At 37.1% G+C, this 19,755-nt stretch overlaps 1 protein-coding gene across 1 annotated transcript; it reads right to left on the reverse strand.

The window, feature by feature from the left end:
* Positions 1-1,119: 1,119 nt before the first annotated feature.
* Positions 1,120-11,658, reverse strand: LOC311097984 (pyroglutamylated RF-amide peptide receptor; the record flags this gene model as incomplete). Its single annotated transcript, XM_084137989.1, has 6 exons — positions 1,120-2,632; positions 3,416-3,513; positions 4,208-4,440; positions 5,311-5,372; positions 7,463-7,621; positions 11,328-11,658. The coding sequence occupies 6 exons, from the start codon at positions 11,656-11,658 to the stop codon at positions 2,148-2,150; spliced, it is 1,368 nt and encodes a 455-aa protein (XP_083994115.1). The 3' UTR covers positions 1,120-2,147.
* Positions 11,659-19,755: the final 8,097 nt, after the last annotated feature.

Genomic DNA, 19,755 nt, shown 5'->3' on the forward strand with positions numbered 1-19,755 from the left:
AAATGTCATCAGTTTTCGTTGACTAAAACTTGACTAGACTAAAAAGAGTATGAATGTGACTAAAACTAATAAAAACTAAAATGACAGCCAGACACAAAGACTAGACTAAAACTAAAATTAAAACAGGCTGCCAAAAACAACACTACACAGACACTCTCTTATCTAAGAATGCTGACCACAGGCAGGATTCAGGGTGGCACCTGACAGAGCAGGAAAGAGCTAAGCACAGCAAGCAGAGATAAAAAAAAAAAAAAAGTAGTATTCCATTTTTTAAACATAATTTAACATTGTTTTGTAGGATGTCTTCAGACAAAATACACAACCTATGTTAAAAAATAACATACTAAATAAATAAATAGCACCTTACACAATAACAGCAACATCAGATTTCAGTGAGTGCATAAAAAAATCCCTAATTTCTAGATGATTTAGTAATAGCTGCCATTTTATTTGTATTTTAAATAATTTTATTATTATTATTATTATTATTATCATTTACTCTGAAATTATCTTACAATATGGAGTTTAGTGCCACGTAATGTCTAATGACGTAATATTTAGTCTTTTTTTTTTTTTTTGAACATGAACATCAGTCAGAAATTAAGTGTTAACAATGACGTGTTTTAGTTTTTTTTTTTTTTACCCCTTATCCCAGCTTAAAAAAATAAAATAACAGAATAGACAACGCATTCTCATCCCCAAATCGTCACTTTCAGATATTCTTCAATATCCGACGCACAAAGCACCATTTAGCGTCCATATGAGACGCTTCGGTTATGGGTAGGTTTAGGCGTCATGTAACTGACGCTTTCGAAAGTTCGTCAATATCTGACGCACAAAGCACCCTTAGCGTCAATATGAGACGCTTCGGTTATGGGTAGGTTTAGGTCTGTGGTAGGGTTATGCGTCTCATATGGACGCTAAAGGGTGCTTTGTGCGTCAGATATTGAAGAAATTTTGAAAGCGTCAGTATATGACGACTTGGGATGAGAACGGGCTGGAATAGAACAGATAAAAGGGAAAATAAATAATTATACATGATGTTTAGACTTTACAGGACTAGTAGGTTACAACACAGAGGTATAAGACATATTTGGAAAGTTTATTTTTTATTTTTTTATAATACATTTTCAGTTAGGGAGAGAAAGGGACCCCACATTTTCATAAACAAATCATGACGTCCTGAGGCTCTAAATATCACACGTGCATAGCAATATTTGACATAAGGTCCATCCATTCATCATATGAGGAAGGTGTGTCTGACTTCCATTGTCTAAGAATGACTCTGCATCCAGAAACCATAGCTAAACGGCACCATAGCATCTGTTGTCTAGATATACGCATATGAATGTAATATAATCAAAATCACTAAATCATCTAGGCTACTTTTATGAATATCACAAAAGAAAAAAATACAAATACTTTTAAAATATGATCTTTTGAAAAAATAATGAATAAAATCATTTAAATAATGTTGATGCTATGATGAGCTGTGGTATCAGGGTGCCAAACATGTGTGTTCTGGCAAGCAAGTGGTATCTATCTCCAAGTTGTCCCCTAGCTAACTCTAACTGCATGTTATAAATCCACATGGTTAGTTATTATGGAGAGTGTGTTATCCACACTCAGCTGCGCACCTCCAACCAGCTCTTCAGGCTCCTGCTGTCTCTAATACATTTACATTTAATACATTTAATAACCTCCAGGAGACTTTGGGCCATCCATGGAGACAGAAACCACATTCCCTGAGGCAAGAGCCTGCACACACTCCTAGATACCAGACAAGACATTATTCTACAAATAATCCAGTAAAGCAAGAATATAATTACCAAAGTCTAGGAAAGGTGCACAAATAAATGATCTTCTCAGAGTGAACCAAAACTAATGACATACTGTAGCTTGGTCTTCAGAAGCTCAAAAACTGGAAGCACTTCAAAAACATCTCAATTTGTTTCATTGGTGACTCGCTCCCATCTCAGATATTAATTGAGCTCCAAATGCAAAAACATCCTTCAAAGGTCTGAAAACTGGGACCTGCAGGTTGTTGAATCCACATCATTAGCTGTGGGAGAAATTTCGAGAGCAAAAATACTATAATTGTGAATTTGAGATGGTTTAAAACTCTTGAAGTCATCAAGTCAGCGAGTTCACTTTCTCAGTATCACTGTGAGAGGCTGGTCAAAACTAGACGTGCTGTCTGTGTGTGGAGGGTCAATAACGCTAAGTATCATGGTACTGGAGGTCTTTTTGGATCTGATGGCACTAAGAAGATTCATGGGGGGAAACATGTTAGACATAGGCCTCTCTGGTTCAGCTTCCCATGCTGGTTTACTCCATGACCTGATCTCTCTTTGTCTAGATGTCGTCTCCAGGCCTCGTCTGGGTTCGACTGACTCCACTGTTGATATGCCCACTCGTTTGTGACGCCTCCAGGACCAACAGGAACACTTGCTACAGCAGCAACCTCTTCCGCCGAAGCTCCATCCTCGGGTGAGCAGAGCCAGCAGGTCCCTCTTGAAGGTGGTGTTGAGGGCGGCATAAACCAACGGGTTACACACCGAGTTGCTGAATCCCAGGATCTGAACCACACTGACCAGGAGGAACTCAGAGTCAAGATCAAGCTCCAGCTGACCTGTGTTTCGAGAACAGACATGCAAGGTAAGTTATAAAACTGTAAGCCAATTTCCCCACAAATCAAGAAAACTTAATTTCATAAAATATTTCAGGATTAACTTTTAGGGGCATGGACACATCACATTGTTTGCGTTTAAAATACGCGACGCGGGGTAATGGTATGAAAAAAATGCAAGGTCTTGGGACTTTGTTAGAATTCTGTCAAGAGCGAGACAGCAAAATATGAGCGTGACAGACAAAAAAAAAACATATGGAAAAATATGTTCAGTATGAACAGCCCCTAAATTGTTAGTTGTAATCGTCACAATCGCGAGTGTGATATAACAGTTCAAAAATATAACTAATTTTTGGCACAATATTGGCAGTTAAGGCCCAATGACGCCAAAAGCAATCACACCAATGCACGATAAAGTTCTGTTTATTATAAGCGCACAAGATAACAATCTTTGTATAGAGTCACTAGTAGCTACTAAACCAATCTCACAATATTTGCCATAGTGCTAAGTGTGAGACAATGGATAAAAAAAAAAAAATATATATATATAGAAAAATTGCATGCCGATGGTTCACAGGAATGATCTGTTGACCCTCTGATGTTTTGAGGAGGAGGAGAATCTGAAGTGAGAATGTTTTCTATATGACAGGAAAGACAACAGCTGCTGACAGGCAAAAGTGTAAAATTATTATTATTATTGTTTTGCATTACCCGTGAGAGGCAGAAAAAAACAGGGAGATTGACAACAGTAAGCAGGAGAGAAGGGCACAAGAAATGTTGTGTTACCATAGTCAAGCAGGAGGGAGACCAGATGGAAAGGTGCCCAGCAGGCAGCAAAGAGCAGCACCACGGTGGCCATCATTCTTATTGCACGCTTCTTCCTCCTGAGAATGAAAGGCATTTCCATTTTTACAGAAATGTCATTAAAAGCGCAATACAGGGGTGTCAATCAAACAGCATTTCATTTGTACCAGTCTACCAAGATCATCTGATCCAAGAGCAACAATCTAGACGCTATACAATACTTGAATATGAAAGCATCTGCTCAATGGACCTCTCAAAAGCAGCATATAATTAAATGGAATATAAATATATATATAAGTGTTTATTGTTGTTTACTGGCAGCCCAGGGTTCTTCAACCTTTTTCAGGCTCCTTGGTGAATAGAAATGGAGCAAGGACCGTATGTAACCCTCGTTCCCTGAGTAGGGAACGGAAACGTTACGTCGTGACGACGAATGGGGTTTCGCTTAGAAAGCCTCTCACCTTCGAGTATTATAAAACGAGCCAATGGCAAAGAAATGGGGGGGGGGGGCTTACAGAAGTGTAGACTTACAGAATACACATATGACCTGCGTCATATGTGCATATGGAGAAACACTGTATAAACACACAGTGGTATAATTTTTAAACAATAGTTGAGTTAAATAAAAAAAGCCCAGCAAGTTGGGTCAAACCTGTAACCCAAAAACAACTCAGTGCTGATTCTGTCCCTTTTTGATCAAGCGCTGTTGCCAAAATGAGCCAAATTGTGTTGTTTTTAACCAAGCATTTTTGGAGTGCTCTCTTGAAGACTAACCTGGTAATCTTGTTGATTTCAGATCCCGGGAGTGTTTGAAACATGACATCGTGTACTTTGTGTTTGCCCCAGAGCTCTCGCATGATCTTCCAGTACAGGATGGCCATGGTCGCCAAGGGGACCAGGAACACCAGCACGGACAGGCAGGTAGTGTAGGCCCTCCTCTGCCGCTGGCTTGGCCAGACTTCCAAACAACAGGTGTAGTGGACATCGAACAGGAAGTCATATTTCACCTGGAAAGAGGAAATTCATTATGTGACCCCTTCATTCTTCTATCATGTTTCTTAGAAAAAGTCTGACAGATAGGAGGAAAGGTTAGAGGCAGCTAATACTGTATATGAATATAAGGGTCTGATTTACTGACTGACAGGCATTTCTAATGGGTAAAGAGAGCTTTTTATCCTTCTCATGAAGTTTATCTGCTGCCTTAAACAGCGTGACATCAATGACCATTTGATTGGGGTGATTCATGCAAGACGTCTTTGAAGAAAAAGAGCTAATAGAGAAAGTGAAAGCAGCACACACAAGGACAATAAACATAAAGCAAAAACACAATAAGGGGAAGGCATTATTATCTCAATGAAAACATATGAACATTGCATTTGAAGCCCTCAATGGTCTCTTCTACTGTAGCACAGCAAGCATCTAATTTGAACCTAATAGTGTTGATGCATCTGTTATTTCTAGCGGCCGCTGCCGTGCATGAGAATTACTGAGTCAAATGGCTAGATTTGTTCTGATCATATTTAAACTATCAGCAGCTTTTTTACTATTTCTTTCATGTTATCTTTTGGTTTAATAATTACAAACCATTTCATAAATTAAATGATAACTAGTACAATTGTTTCTTCCCTCAGATAGATTCAGCTGATACCAAGATGAATACTGATGTTTCTGTCCCAGTTCACTGTGTTCCTGTGTTACTCTGATTGTTAATGACTTGAGTTTTGTCTGTGACATAATGTCCAGCAGCGAAGTGTGAGCAAACTGTAAATGGCCCATTTACTCTACAAACAGTGGTCTATGTAGTGGTGATGATAGGGATTGTTCTGGAAATGACATGTGAATGTAGTATTTTTTTTTTTTTAAGGTTGCATGTTTACCTCCACTTTCTGGACAAACCACATGGGAGCCGCGATTGCCAGGGCAACCAACCACACGGCCACTGTAATATGAAGGAAAAGACATAATATGTGTTGTTTCCGCTTCAAAAAGAAATATAACTTCCGCTTCAATAACTTCAAAAGAAATTGAAAGAAGATATTTTTTGGGTCTAAGTCATTGGGGTCAAAAGTTTGCACTTTCATCATATCTGGACAAAATAGTTGAAACATTCTTCAAAATATCTTTGTGAAAGATTGCCAGGGCAACCAATTACACAGACAGTGTAAAATAAGGCAAAAAGACACATTTTTTGTTATTTTCTAGAATTTTAAATGTCTGGTCTGGAAACCACAAGAGGTCTGCAAACTAAATTTGAAAATATTACTTTTCATTCTGCTTTGTAAAAAACGGGTCAGAAATTGTGAAATTAATTGCGATTCTTTTTTTTTCTATTGACAGCACTAGTTTTTAACAGAAACAAAATCTTGGGGGAAAAATGCAAATATTTTGTAGGACAAATAAATAAAATATATTAAATATTTTTAGTATATTATAGTAAATTATTGTGAATTATTTTACTTTGTTGTCTTTATACATATAAAAATTGGTATATTATTTTTATTACATTATATTATGTGAAACAAAAATAGGTTTTTTTTTTTACTTAAAAATAGTTATACATTATATTTGTATATTTGTATACATGTTTATATGTAAACATGTATACATTAAATATGGGTAATATGGGTGTTTATACATTAAAATGTATATTTTATATCTTTAGCCCTTAAAAGCATACCTCGGGTCTTTAGTGACCCGGGACATAATTTTTTTTAAATTAGACATCAACCTTATTAGTATTCCTAAATTAATTAATTATAAACAATATAACTAGAAAAAAAACAAAAGGTAACAACATATGCTTTATTTTATCCTTCTGTAATTGTTACTCTAATATCAGGAGAGTTTTATAGTATCGCGACAGGTAGAGATCCATCCGTGTTACATATAGATCCGGGTCGCTAAAGACCCAAATATGTAATGATTGGCGAAACATTCATGCATTTAAGGGTTAAGAGGACTAGCCTGGTTCTACCAGACTCTCGTACATTTCATTTGTACAGAGAGTCTGGCCTCTCTCCATTGACAAGCGTTAACTTCCTTGTAGGCGGGTACTCTGTTGAAGTTTAAAACTATTGGATCTGACCAGAGTCACTCTGGATCTGCCATAACCAATCGCTAACTTTTGGTCGTGACGTATGTCAACTCAAACTAGCGCACAATCTCAACGTCATCGTTCTCAGCCACTCCCCCTGTTCGCTGATTGGACCGGTTAAAAATTGATCGGAGAATACCAAAGAATACACCACAATCCCAGACGGAGTTACTGAAGGAAAATGAAATTGAGCGGAAGTACGCAGGAGGGCGGAGCCAGGCTATAAGAGGACCCCATCCATTATACAAAGTTCTCTCATGAAACTCTAGATGGCGCAGGCTTATAGGTCCTTAACTCAACCTGCTTGCAATCACATTGTTATCTATAGGGCACATCTGATTGGTTCCTGCTGTTTCAGTAGCCAATGAGCTTGCGTGCTCAACCTTCAAATACTTGGATAGCATTTGCCTTAACAGTGCAGCGTATCATGTTTTCAGAAACCCTCCATCTTCCCCAGCTCCACCTGTATAGATCTGCTACGGGTAATTCATGTACACTATATTGTACACTATATAGCGTGTAGTGTATATATGGCAGTAGCAAGTAAATAAAAGCCTAAATTCAATCTGTTCATCATCTAAAGCAATCAAGTCTTTTTGGAAAATTTGGACTAAACCGCTCAATTCATATGGATTAGTTTTATGGTCTCTTTATGAACTTTTTGAAGCGTCAAAGTGGTAGTTGTGTAGCTGTATATGGAGGGACAGAATCTCTCAGATTTTATCAAAAAGATCTTCATTTGTGTTCCGAAGATGAACAAAAGCCTTACAGGTTTGAAATGATATGAAGGTGAGTTAGTAATGACAGAATTTTCCATTTTTGGGTGAACTAACTCTTTAAATGTATTAACAAATTTAAAGTCTAGCTGCTGTTGTACAGTAAGTGTTAATAACCACTCAGCAAAATTCTTTAATCTCTCTCTCTCCATAACTCACCCAGCATCTTGATGGCATGACAGAGAAAGTAGCTGTTGCGGACATGAAGAGGATAAAGGATTCCCTGGAAACGCTCTACAGCAATACACGTCATGGTGAGCATGCTGGTCGCAATAGCAGTCACTTGTAGGAATGGTATTAGCTTGCAGAGAAAATCTCCTGTGGATGAAAAAAATAATTAGGGACAGCAAATTAATCAGTAAGACAGAAAAACAGTGAGAGAACAGGCTAATGGATATGACAGGCTAGATGGATGACTGAATAATTCCAGATGTACAGTACACAGCGGATAGGGTTAACTGTTGATAATTAACAATATATGGAATAGGATACTGAGACTTTCAGAGCATGGCTAACTTACAGAAGGAAATGTGTGGGCAGTAAATGTATGGTCTTTATGGACAATGATGAGGACAGAAGGCTAGAGCACAGGACCACATGTGCATTCTTTTCTGACACAATGCTCCTCATAATTACTATATCACAGATTGGGTTTGCGTTGCCATGGATTTGAGGAGCAGTCTTCTCTCAGAAGTCACGAGGAGCTTTCTATAACCCTTATTTTCCAGCTCACTGATCCTCAAAAATTCCAAGTGAAATCTAGAATAATATATCTGCTGCATGCTGGACATGACTGTCCTTCATTATGCCATGCCATTACATGAAAGGTCAATGACTCTTGCGAAAGACAGAATCTAAAACACAACATGACGCATGCTAATGGCATATGTAGTGCAAACTGCAAACTATGCCTGATTTGTAGCGTAAAGCAAATGGCAGGCATAGCTTGTTGTCTTACTGATAAATTAGGTTATATTTACTTAATATTTGTTTTGGTTTATGTCAAGTGTTCAAATTTTGGCTGGTTATCATGGTCCAGTTAGGCCCTGCTTGTATAGGCTCTGCAAAAAGCCTCTTTTTTTCCATTGACGGCCAATCAAAAGTAGTCATTTATTATGATGAAATAAAATGTCCAGAACTGGACAAACCAAAAAACTTGTTTGTTTTAATGCATCAAATATTTGATTTTATAAATAAAAAAATAAAGATGTACACTGTAAAAAATTTCTAACCCTCCCAAATCAAAAATTTCAAGTGACCGATAACATCTACATTTTTCAATTGGCCCAAGTGAAATTCTTGTTGCAATAGTCTGTTAACATTGGCTCAATGAGAAATAATACGTCAGACTAATTAAAAAATTTAGATGTTATCGATCACTTGAAATTTTTGACTTGGGGATGTAATTTTTTTTTTACAGTGTATATACAGTGCTGGTCAGAATTATTTGCCCCCTTAATAAATCAAAGATGGCTGTAAAAAAATAAATCTGAATTGTTTATCCTTTTGATATTTTTTTTTTTTTAAAAAAAGCAAAAATCTAACCTTTTATTGAAGTAAAAGAATTGAAAGTGGGGGGAAAATCACATTATGAAATAAATGTTTTCTCCAAAACACATTGGGAACAATGATTTGCCCCCTTTTATTAAATACTTTTTGCAACCTACTTTTTCCAAGATAACAGCTCTGAGTCTTCTCCTATAATGCCTGATGAGTTTGGAGAACACCTGACAAGAGATCAGAGTCCATTCCTCCAAACAGAATCTCTCCAGATCCTTCAGATTCCCAGATCCATGTTGGCGCTTCTTCTCTTCAGTTCAGCCCACTCATTTTCTATCGGGTTCAGGTCAGGGACTGGGATGGCCATTGCAGATGCTTGGTTTTGTGCTCAGTGACCCATTTTCATTTTGGGGTGAACTAATCCTTTAACTTGGAAAAAGGAGGTTGCAAAAAGTATTTAATAAAAGTGGGCAAATAATTTTTCCCAACGTGTTTTGGAGAAAAACATTTATATCATAATGTGATTTTCCCCCCACATTCAATTATTTTACTTCAATAAAAGGTTAGATTTTTGCATTTTTTAAATAAAATATAAAAAAGGATTAACAATGCAGATTTATTTTTTACAGCCATCTTTGATCATATTTACCAAGGGGGCAAATAATTTTGACCAGCACTGTATATGCATTATATACCATTCGGATCAGTAAGTTTTTATTTTATTTTTAAAGAAAGATTATACTTTTATTCAGAAAGGGCACATTAAAGTGATCAAAACTGACAGTAAAGACTTTTACATTGCTATAAAGAATAAATGCTGTTCTTTTGAGCTTTCTATTAATCAAATAATCCTGCTGAATCAGTGTTTTCAACTGATAATATTAAGAAATGTTTCTTGAGCATCAAATCAGCATATTAGAATGATTTCTGAAGGATCACGTGACACTGAAGACTAAAGTAATGATGCTGAAAAAATACAGCTTATCCATTACAAAAATAAATTACATTTTTAAAATATATTAAAATAGCTGTTGTTTTAAATTGTAATAATATTTCAGTATTCATTTATCTTTATATTTTCACTAACAATATTACAGTTTTTACTGTCAAAGAAATCAAATAAATGCAGCCTTGGTGAGCATAAGATACGTTTTTCAAAAACACGAAAAAATAATTGAACATTGTTTCTACAGCAACACAAGCACATTAACATTTGTTATTTACACAAACATTGTATTTATGGAAATATGGTCAGCTGCAAGGATTCCAAGAACTTCGGGTAAAGGGCTCATTTATAATTCAACTGCATGTTCCACCGATCTTGATTAATCAATGGTGACCTTCCATCTCATCAATGGATACTTGGAGCTCTATAATGTGAGTGGACTTGGTGTTGAAAAACCATACCACACAAATACAGATGAATGCAGTTACGAGCACACAACATGCAGATGTTTAAGCACAACAATGCCTTTCCGGTCTTAGTGAGGCTGTTTCTGGTCACGACGACTCATTTATGGATGATAACTCCATTGTAGACATATATAGTGTAGACTATAGTCTACTTTTAGGATAGCCGTGAATGTTAATCAGCCATCAGCAAAATTTTAAGCTGAAGAAGGCTAAAATCTTATGTACAGGTCCATTGAATTGTCTGACAGCATAATAATTCCAGAAATTATACATTACATTATGTAAATTAACTATTTTTCTATGTTTTTTTTTTTAGCTGTGATGATACTGCATGTTTGTGTATCCACCCTCATGTCATTTCAAACCTCTTTTTCAACAGTTTTTGTCCAGGCAATTAAAGTCAATGGGGTCCAAAACAACATTGGACCGTTTTGACATGCATTGTATGGTCGAAAAAACACGGAGGCATTTTTCACAGAAGACATACAGGTTTGGCAGGACATGAGAGTCAGTAAATGATGACAGGATTTTTATTTTGCAGTGAATTATTATTAACATCAGAAACCCTTTTCGGAGATGGAAAAGGAATGAATTATGATGATACCTTAAGATACCTAGACATTTTTAAACAGTTTATGTCTCTTTTAAAAACCTCAATGCTCATTTTTGTGCTTCAAGGGTATGTGCAGTTTTGCACCTGATTTATTCACTGGAATGAATTCATGATTCAAGCGCATCTTTTATTCAGTGCCCATGTACTGAAGTGTAGCACAAACCTTTTTGAATTGTGTAGGTTTATGAATGAACAAGTATGTGTAGAAAGCATTGAAAACCTTTACACTTTACTCACCGTACTTTGAGTTTATGTATTAATTGCCATAAATTACTCTATTAGTTTCATCAGTGTCTTTGCTCATGTACTGTGAACTAAGAGTATACACTCTCTATTTCAGTGATTTATATTTACATTTTCAAAGCTTTGAGACTGAAAAAAACATAATGAGGGAAAGATGAGGTGGCCAAATGGATATAAACAGTTATGAAACATCCTAAACACAACAGAAATCACACAAAAAGATTTCTGCCAAGAGTGAACAAAAAATAATTCTACCTGCCAACCAGTTGGTGAAGAAGTGCTGAAACAGTGTGGCAGGAACACACACTATGGATATCAGAAGGTCACTGAGTGCCAGAGAGCAAATGAAAAAGGTGCTGGGAGATTGCAGAGCCTTCCTGCGACATAAGAGAACCAGCACCGCCCCGTTACCCACCACTGCAAACCCAAAGATGAGCATGTAGAGCAGGCCAAAAAACGGAAGCAGGGCACTAGGGAGTCTGGGCACAGCAACCAATGGAGGAATGGAGTATTCCTGGATGAACTGCCAGCGAGAGAGGTTGGAAGCCTTCAGCATGAGGTCCAGAAGATGGGCGGTCAGGTTCATATTGATGGTTTTCAAGGGTGTAATTTGTTTGAAGAATTCCGGTATTGATACTTCCTTTATAGCACCCACTGTGGTCTAGCAACAGTTCTTCTGATCTCTGGAGTCTAATTTTGCGATTTCTCCATAGAGCCTGTGTGATATTGATTTGTTTCTTTTGATAATGATGGCTTACAGGCATTTGTCATGGTTGTTCCTTGATGATGATGAAGGCTTTCATGCCTTTATCTGATTTTGGGACAATCTGTTGTGTTCATTGACAGGCTGCTGCTCTGCTTGACAAAAACCTGTTCAGTCAAAAGTTGTGTGATACCAGCATTATAATGACGCCCCACTGTTGACTCTCAGTATGTCAGAATATCCTTTAGTTGTTCTAGCTCCTTCTTGTCAATGCCTGATATCACACTGTATTATGGCTCATTTTTTGCATGATCCTTTGTCATCTTCACAGTCCAGGTTTCTGTAATTGTAATGCTTTCTCCATAATGGATTGTATTCAATCAATCTTCGCCTTACAATCTTGCAATATGCTGACAAATGAAGAAACATGGCTCTGTTTATATGATTTGAATACTTAACATTAATAATCATAATATTAAGGGAGACCAGAGCTAGTTGTCTCACTTTTTACTCCAGTAAATATTTTGCAGGTTAGTTGTATTTTTTAAAGTAGTCCTAAATGTCTGTATTAATACACACGTTACAGGCTTTAAAACATTCCAAACATATGTGACAACTTGCCCCAACCTGCCATTTATGAAAAATATCCTTGTCCTGACTGAGAACACAGTTGGGTAGAATCTACATCCACAGTAGTTTACCCAAAATACCCAAGCGCTATTAAAATATGATGAAAGGGAAATTGTAGTTTAGATGACAGTACTTTAATTTATTCATTTAAGTGAAAAACAGAGAAACGTATATTTGTGTAGGCCTATTTGAAATGAATGACTTTATAAACTTTATATTTACTGAAATGCCGCCCTTGAGACAACGTCGCCTTGTGGCAACTTGCACCATCGTTCTCTAACCGCATTAATATAGCCTCACTGTCTCTTAAAAGTATACTGTTGTGATTATATTAAATGTAAACAGTAAATTATATTTACGTTACAGAAAAAAAAAAAAAAAAAAATTATTTCTTTGGGTCAGTTTCTTGCTAAATAAACACAAGTAAATAAATATCCAATTATAGGTTAGCCTATCTTTAAAGCCTATCATAATATACTGGACGAGAGATATAGCTTGTAGATATTTACATTTGCTAATTAAAAAGACAATTAAATGTTAATCGGTTAATTTAATTTGGCATTAGAAAGGTGGATATGCTTTTATACAGGAATGTTTTAAAAAATCGATTTCATCTTCACATCTAAACAGGCGACTCGAGATAATGTTATGAACTAGCCTAATAAAGCGACACATTTTCTTCCAGCAGATCATAAAAGTAATGGGAAATGTTTAAATCCACTGTTTAAAGATAGATATTGTATAGAAATAACAAAACACTGCGCGCACTTACTGTGATCTGATTCGGTGGCTCGTTATTCCCTCAAAGTTTCTCCGACGCGATTTTGAACTTCTTCTCCCTTCATTGCCTCACTGAGATGCTTTGAAAACCATCATCTTCTCCTTAACACGCACCAAGCGGGTTTTATAATTTATTTATTTTCTTAACTGGAAACAGTCAGTCATGCGTTCCTCTTCCAAGACAGAGTAACAAACACTGACAGTCCAACATTCAACATCTGTGTGTGTTAGCCAACCAGAGACAGAGCAGTACAGAAGAAACACTCCCCTGAGCTACATGCGATGCTTTAGATCTATCTATCTATCTATCTATCTATCTATCTATCTATCTATCTATCTATCTATCTATCTATCTATCTATCTATCTGTCTGTCTGTCTGTCTGTCTGTCTGTCTGTCTGTCTGTCTGTCATTTTGATCTGAAAAAAAACACAAAAAAACTATGCTGTTTGTATTGACATTTACAGCATAACAACAAATGAATTTATGTTGACTTAAATTATAGGAAACATACCAGAATTCTGTTTTAATAATAAGATTATGTTTAATATGATGTGGCACCCACGATAGGCAACTCTATGATTTTCCTAGGGTATTGTAAGTGTGTTGTTTTCGTTCTCAAGCCTCAAAGCATGATTTCCAACTCTTTTTAACTTGCCGTTGAAGTAGTAGAAGTGATCGTTTTCAGCTTCAATTTGATTAACTTTATCCATATTACTTTGGGTAACTTGTTTTGAACTCTGATATTTTCTCAGGGGTGATGGTTGTAGTGCATTCTGTGACATGAAAGTTAGCTCTGTTGAAGGCTCTTGTTTATATTTCACAGTTGAAGGCTCTTGTGGTCTTGGTGTTGTATTATAAAACATATTTTTTTTCTCCTGGCATCTTTTCAACCCAGAACTGGTGCGGTGAATCAGTCCAAAGCAACCATCTTCATCTGTTTCTTTATATGTGGTTGTTCTCTCTATTGATGTTTTATCTTCTTGTATCAGTATCTCTATTTCTGTTGTACATTCTGTTTCAGGAGGTTCTGTTGTCATTTCTACCTCGTGCTCAGTCACATGTTCATGTTTTCTGGAAGGGGTTGGTGTAACTGGTTCATTTTTTGCAAGATCTGATCTTAAATCATCATATTTTGACTGTCTTTCTTTATATGTGGTGTCTGTTCTCTCCACAGGTGTTTTATTTTCTGGTGTTTGTAACTCAATTTCTGTTGTACATTCTGTTTCGAGAGACTCAGTTGTCATTATGGTCTCTGGTCTGGTCACTGTGAAATCTTCTGCATATTTTGTGGAAGTAGCTGGTGTCACTGGTTCATTTGAACCTTTTGTCTCAGTTGTTTCTGAAATGAAATAATCAGGTTCTGACTGTCTTTCTTCATATGTGGTGTCTGTTCTCTCCACAGCTGTTTTTCCTTCTGATTTTAATAATTCGATTTCTGTGGTACATTCAGTTTCAAGAGCCTCTGTTGTCATTCTTTTATTCTGTTCAGTCTCCATTAAATCTTCTGCATATTTTCTAAATGTGGTTGGTGTAACTGATTCATTTGTACCATCAGATGCAAGAATTTTTGAACTTAAATCATCAATTATTATCAACTTCTCCTGACATCTTTTCAGCCCAGAGGTGGTGCGATGAATCAGTCCAAAGCAACCATCTTCATCTGTTTCTTTATATGTGGTTGTTTTCTCTATTGATGTTTTATCTTCTTGTATCAGTATCTCTATTTCTGTTGTACATTCTGTTTCAGGAGGTTCTGTTGTCATTTCTACCTCGTGTTCAGTCACATGTTCATGTTTTCTGGAAGGGGTTGGTGTAACTGGTTCATTTTTTGCAAGATCTGATCTTAAATCATCATATTTTGACTGTCTTTCTTCATATGTGGTGTCTGTTCTCTCCACAGGTGTTTTATCTTCTGATTTTAATAATTCGATTTCTGTGGTACATTCAGTTTCAAGAGCCTCTGTTGTCATTCTTTTGTCCTGTTCAGTCTCCATTAAATCTTCTGCATATTTTCTAAATGTGGTTGGTGTAACTAATTCATTTGTACCATCAGATGCAAGAATTTTTGAACTTAAATCATCAATTATTATCAACTTCTCCTGACATCTTTTCATCCCAGAGCTGGTGCGATGCATTAGTCCAAAGCAACCATCTCCATCTGTTTGCTGTGTCTCTTCAGTTTCTTTGCTTGGTGGTGATTGAATTTCCTCTTCTGGCACTGCCATTGTTGGTGTCATTTCTTTCTTTTCCAATGATGGTTTCTCTGGAATTTCTTCAGGTTTTTCTATTGAGCTCCCTGAGTCTGTCATACATCCTGCATCAGGAAGCTCTAATGTAATTTCATGTTCAGTCACTATGACAGATTGTTCGTGTTCTCTGGAAGCTGTTGATGTCACTGGTTCATTTGTACTTTTGGTTGCAGGATCTTCTGATCTTAAATCATAAAGTTGTGACTGTCTTTCTTCATATGTGGTGTCTGTTCTCACCAACGGTGTTTTATTTTCTGATGTTTGTAATTCGATTTCTGTTGTACATTCTGTTTCATGTTGCTCTGTTGTCATTCCTGTTTCATGGTCAGTTTCTACTTTAGTATGTTCTTGTTCTCTGGAAGTTGTTGATGTCCTTGGTTCATTTTTGCCTTTTGTTGCAAGATCTTCTGACCTTAAATCACTAAGTTCTGACTGTCTTTCTTCATATGTGGTGTCTGTTCTCTCCACAGCTGTTTTGTCTTCTGGTTTTTGTAACTCAGTTTCTGTTGTACATTCTGTTTCGAGAGACTCAGTTGTCATTATTGTCATTGGTCTGGTCACTGTAAAATCTTCTGCATATTTTGTGGAAGTGGTTGGAGTCACTGGTTCATTTGCGACTGTTGACTCAATATTGTGTGAAATAAAATCAACGGTTTCTGACTGTCTTTCTTCATATGTGGTGTCTGTTCTCTCCACAGGTGTTTTATCTTCTGATGTTGATAAGTGGATTTCTGTTGTCACTCCTGTTACTTGGTCAATTACTATTTCAGTGTGTTCATGTTCTCTGGAAGTGGTTGGAGTCACTGGTTCATTTGGGACTGTTGACTCAAGATTGTGTGAAATGAAATCAACAGTTTCTGACTGTCTTTCTTCATATGTGGTGTCTGTTCTCTCCACAGCTGTTTTGTCTTCTGGTGTTGATAAGTGGATTTCTGTTGTCACTCCTGTTTCTTGGTCAATTACTATTTCAGTGTGTTCCTGTTCTCTGGAAGTGGTTGGAGTCACTGGTTCATTTGGAACTGTTGACTCAAGATTGTGTGAAATGAAATCAACAGTTCGTGAATGTATTTCTTCATATGTGGTGTCTGTTCTCTCCACAGGTGTTTTATCTTCTGGTGTTTGTAACTCAATTTCTGTTGTACATTCTGTTTCGAGAGACTCAGTTGTCATTATTGTCATTGGTCTGGTCACTGTAAAATCTTCTGCATATTTTGTGGAAGTGGTTGGAGTCACTGGTTCATTTGGAACTGTTGACTCAAGATTGTGTGAAATGAAATCAACAGTTCGTGAATGTATTTTTTCATATGTGGTGTCTGTTCTCTCCACAGGTGTTTTATCTTCTGGTGTTGATAAGTGGATTTCTGTTGTCACTCCTGTTTCTTGGTCAATTACTATTTCAGTGTGTTCCTGTTCTCTGGAAGTGGTTGGAGTCACTGGTTCATTTGGAACTGTTGACTCAAGATTGTGTGAAATGAAATCAACAGTTTCTGACTGTCTTTCTTCATATGTGGTGTCTGTTCTCTCCACAGCTGTTTTGTCTTCTGGTGTTGATAAGTGGATTTCTGTTGTCACTCCTGTTTCTTGGTCAATTACTATTTCAGTGTGTTCCTGTTCTCTGGAAGTGGTTGGAGTCACTGGTTCATTTGGAACTGTTGACTCAAGATTGTGTGAAATGAAATCAACAGTTTCTGACTGTCTTTCTTCATATGTGGTGTCTGTTCTCTCCACAGCTGTTTTGTCTTCTGGTGTTGATAAGTGGATTTCTGTTGTCACTCCTGTTTCTTGGTCAATTACTATTTCAGTGTGTTCCTGTTCTCTGGAAGTGGTTGGAGTCACTGGTTCATTTGCGACTGTTGACACAGTATTATCTGAAATAAAATCAACAGTTTCTGACTGTCTTTCTTCATATGTGGTGTCTGTTCTCTCCACAGCTGTTTTGTCTTCTGGTGTTGATAAGTGGATTTCTGTTGTCACTCCTGTTTCTTGGTCAATTACTATTTCAGTGTGTTCCTGTTCTCTGGAAGTGGTTGGAGTCACTGGTTCATTTGGAACTGTTGACTCAAGATTGTGTGAAATGAAATCAACAGTTTCTGACTGTCTTTCTTCATATGTGGTGTCTGTTCTCTCCACAGCTGTTTTGTCTTCTGGTGTTGATAAGTGGATTTCTGTTGTCACTCCTGTTTCTTGGTCAATTACTATTTCAGTGTGTTCCTGTTCTCTGGAAGTGGTTGGAGTCACTGGTTCATTTGGAACTGTTGACTCAAGATTGTGTGAAATGAAATCAACAGTTTGTGAATGTATTTTTTCATATGTGGTGTCTGTTCTCTCCACAGGTGTTTTATCTTCTGGTGTTGATAAGTGGATTTCTGTTGTCACTCCTGTTTCTTGGTCAATTACTATTTCAGTGTGTTCCTGTTCTCTGGAAGTGGTTGGAGTCACTGGTTCATTTGGAACTGTTGACTCAAGATTGTGTGAAATGAAATCAACAGTTTCTGACTGTCTTTCTTCATATGTGGTGTCTGTTCTCTCCACAGCTGTTTTGTCTTCTGGTGTTGATAAGTGGATTTCTGTTGTCACTCCTGTTTCTTGGTCAATTACTATTTCAGTGTGTTCCTGTTCTCTGGAAGTGGTTGGAGTCACTGGTTCATTTGGAACTGTTGACTCAAGATTGTGTGAAATGAAATCAACAGTTTCTGACTGTCTTTCTTCATATGTGGTGTCTGTTCTCTCCACAGCTGTTTTGTCTTCTGGTGTTGATAAGTGGATTTCTGTTGTCACTCCTGTTTCTTGGTCAATTACTATTTCAGTGTGTTCCTGTTCTCTGGAAGTGGTTGGAGTCACTGGTTCATTTGGAACTGTTGACTCAAGATTGTGTGAAATGAAATCAACAGTTCGTGAATGTATTTTTTCATATGTGGTGTCTGTTCTCTCCACAGGTGTTTTATCTTCTGGTGTTGATAAGTGGATTTCTGTTGTCACTCCTGTTTCTTGGTCAATTACTATTTCAGTGTGTTCCTGTTCTCTGGAAGTGGTTGGAGTCACTGGTTCATTTGGAACTGTTGACTCAAGATTGTGTGAAATGAAATCAACAGTTTCTGACTGTCTTTCTTCATATGTGGTGTCTGTTCTCTCCACAGCTGTTTTGTCTTCTGGTGTTGATAAGTGGATTTCTGTTGTCACTCCTGTTTCTTGGTCAATTACTATTTCAGTGTGTTCCTGTTCTCTGGAAGTGGTTGGAGTCGCTGGTTCATTTGCGACTGTTGACACAGTATTATCTGAAATAAAATCAACAGTTTCTGACTGTCTTTCTTCATATGTGGTGTCTGTTCTCTCCACAGCTGTTTTGTCTTCTGGTGTTGATAAGTGGATTTCTGTTGTCACTCCTGTTTCTTGGTCAATTACTATTTCAGTGTGTTCCTGTTCTCTGGAAGTGGTTGGAGTCACTGGTTCATTTGGAACTGTTGACTCAAGATTGTGTGAAATGAAATCAACAGTTCGTGAATGTATTTTTTCATATGTGGTGTCTGTTCTCTCCACAGGTGTTTTATCTTCTGGTGTTGATAAGTGGATTTCTGTTGTCACTCCTGTTTCTTGGTCAATTACTATTTCAGTGTGTTCCTGTTCTCTGGAAGTGGTTGGAGTCACTGGTTCATTTGGAACTGTTGACTCAAGATTGTGTGAAATGAAATCAACAGTTTCTGACTGTCTTTCTTCATATGTGGTGTCTGTTCTCTCCACAGCTGTTTTGTCTTCTGGTGTTGATAAGTGGATTTCTGTTGTCACTCCTGTTTCTTGGTCAATTACTATTTCAGTGTGTTCCTGTTCTCTGGAAGTGGTTGGAGTCACTGGTTCATTTGGAACTGTTGACTCAAGATTGTGTGAAATGAAATCAACAGTTTCTGACTGTCTTTCTTCATATGTGGTGTCTGTTCTCTCCACAGCTGTTTTGTCTTCTGGTGTTGATAAGTGGATTTCTGTTGTCACTCCTGTTTCTTGGTCAATTACTATTTCAGTGTGTTCCTGTTCTCTGGAAGTGGTTGGAGTCACTGGTTCATTTGCGACTGTTGACACAGTATTATCTGAAATAAAATCAACAGTTTCTGACTGTCTTTCTTCATATGTGGTGTCTGTTCTCTCCACAGCTGTTTTGTCTTCTGGTGTTGATAAGTGGATTTCTGTTGTCACTCCTGTTTCTTGGTCAATTACTATTTCAGTGTGTTCCTGTTCTCTGGAAGTGGTTGGAGTCACTGGTTCATTTGGAACTGTTGACTCAAGATTGTGTGAAATGAAATCAACAGTTTCTGACTGTCTTTCTTCAT

This window comes from Abramis brama (genome assembly GCF_963993115.1).
Source record: "Abramis brama genome assembly, chromosome: 15".
In the NCBI taxonomy this organism is placed as follows: domain Eukaryota; kingdom Metazoa; phylum Chordata; class Actinopteri; order Cypriniformes; family Leuciscidae; genus Abramis; species Abramis brama.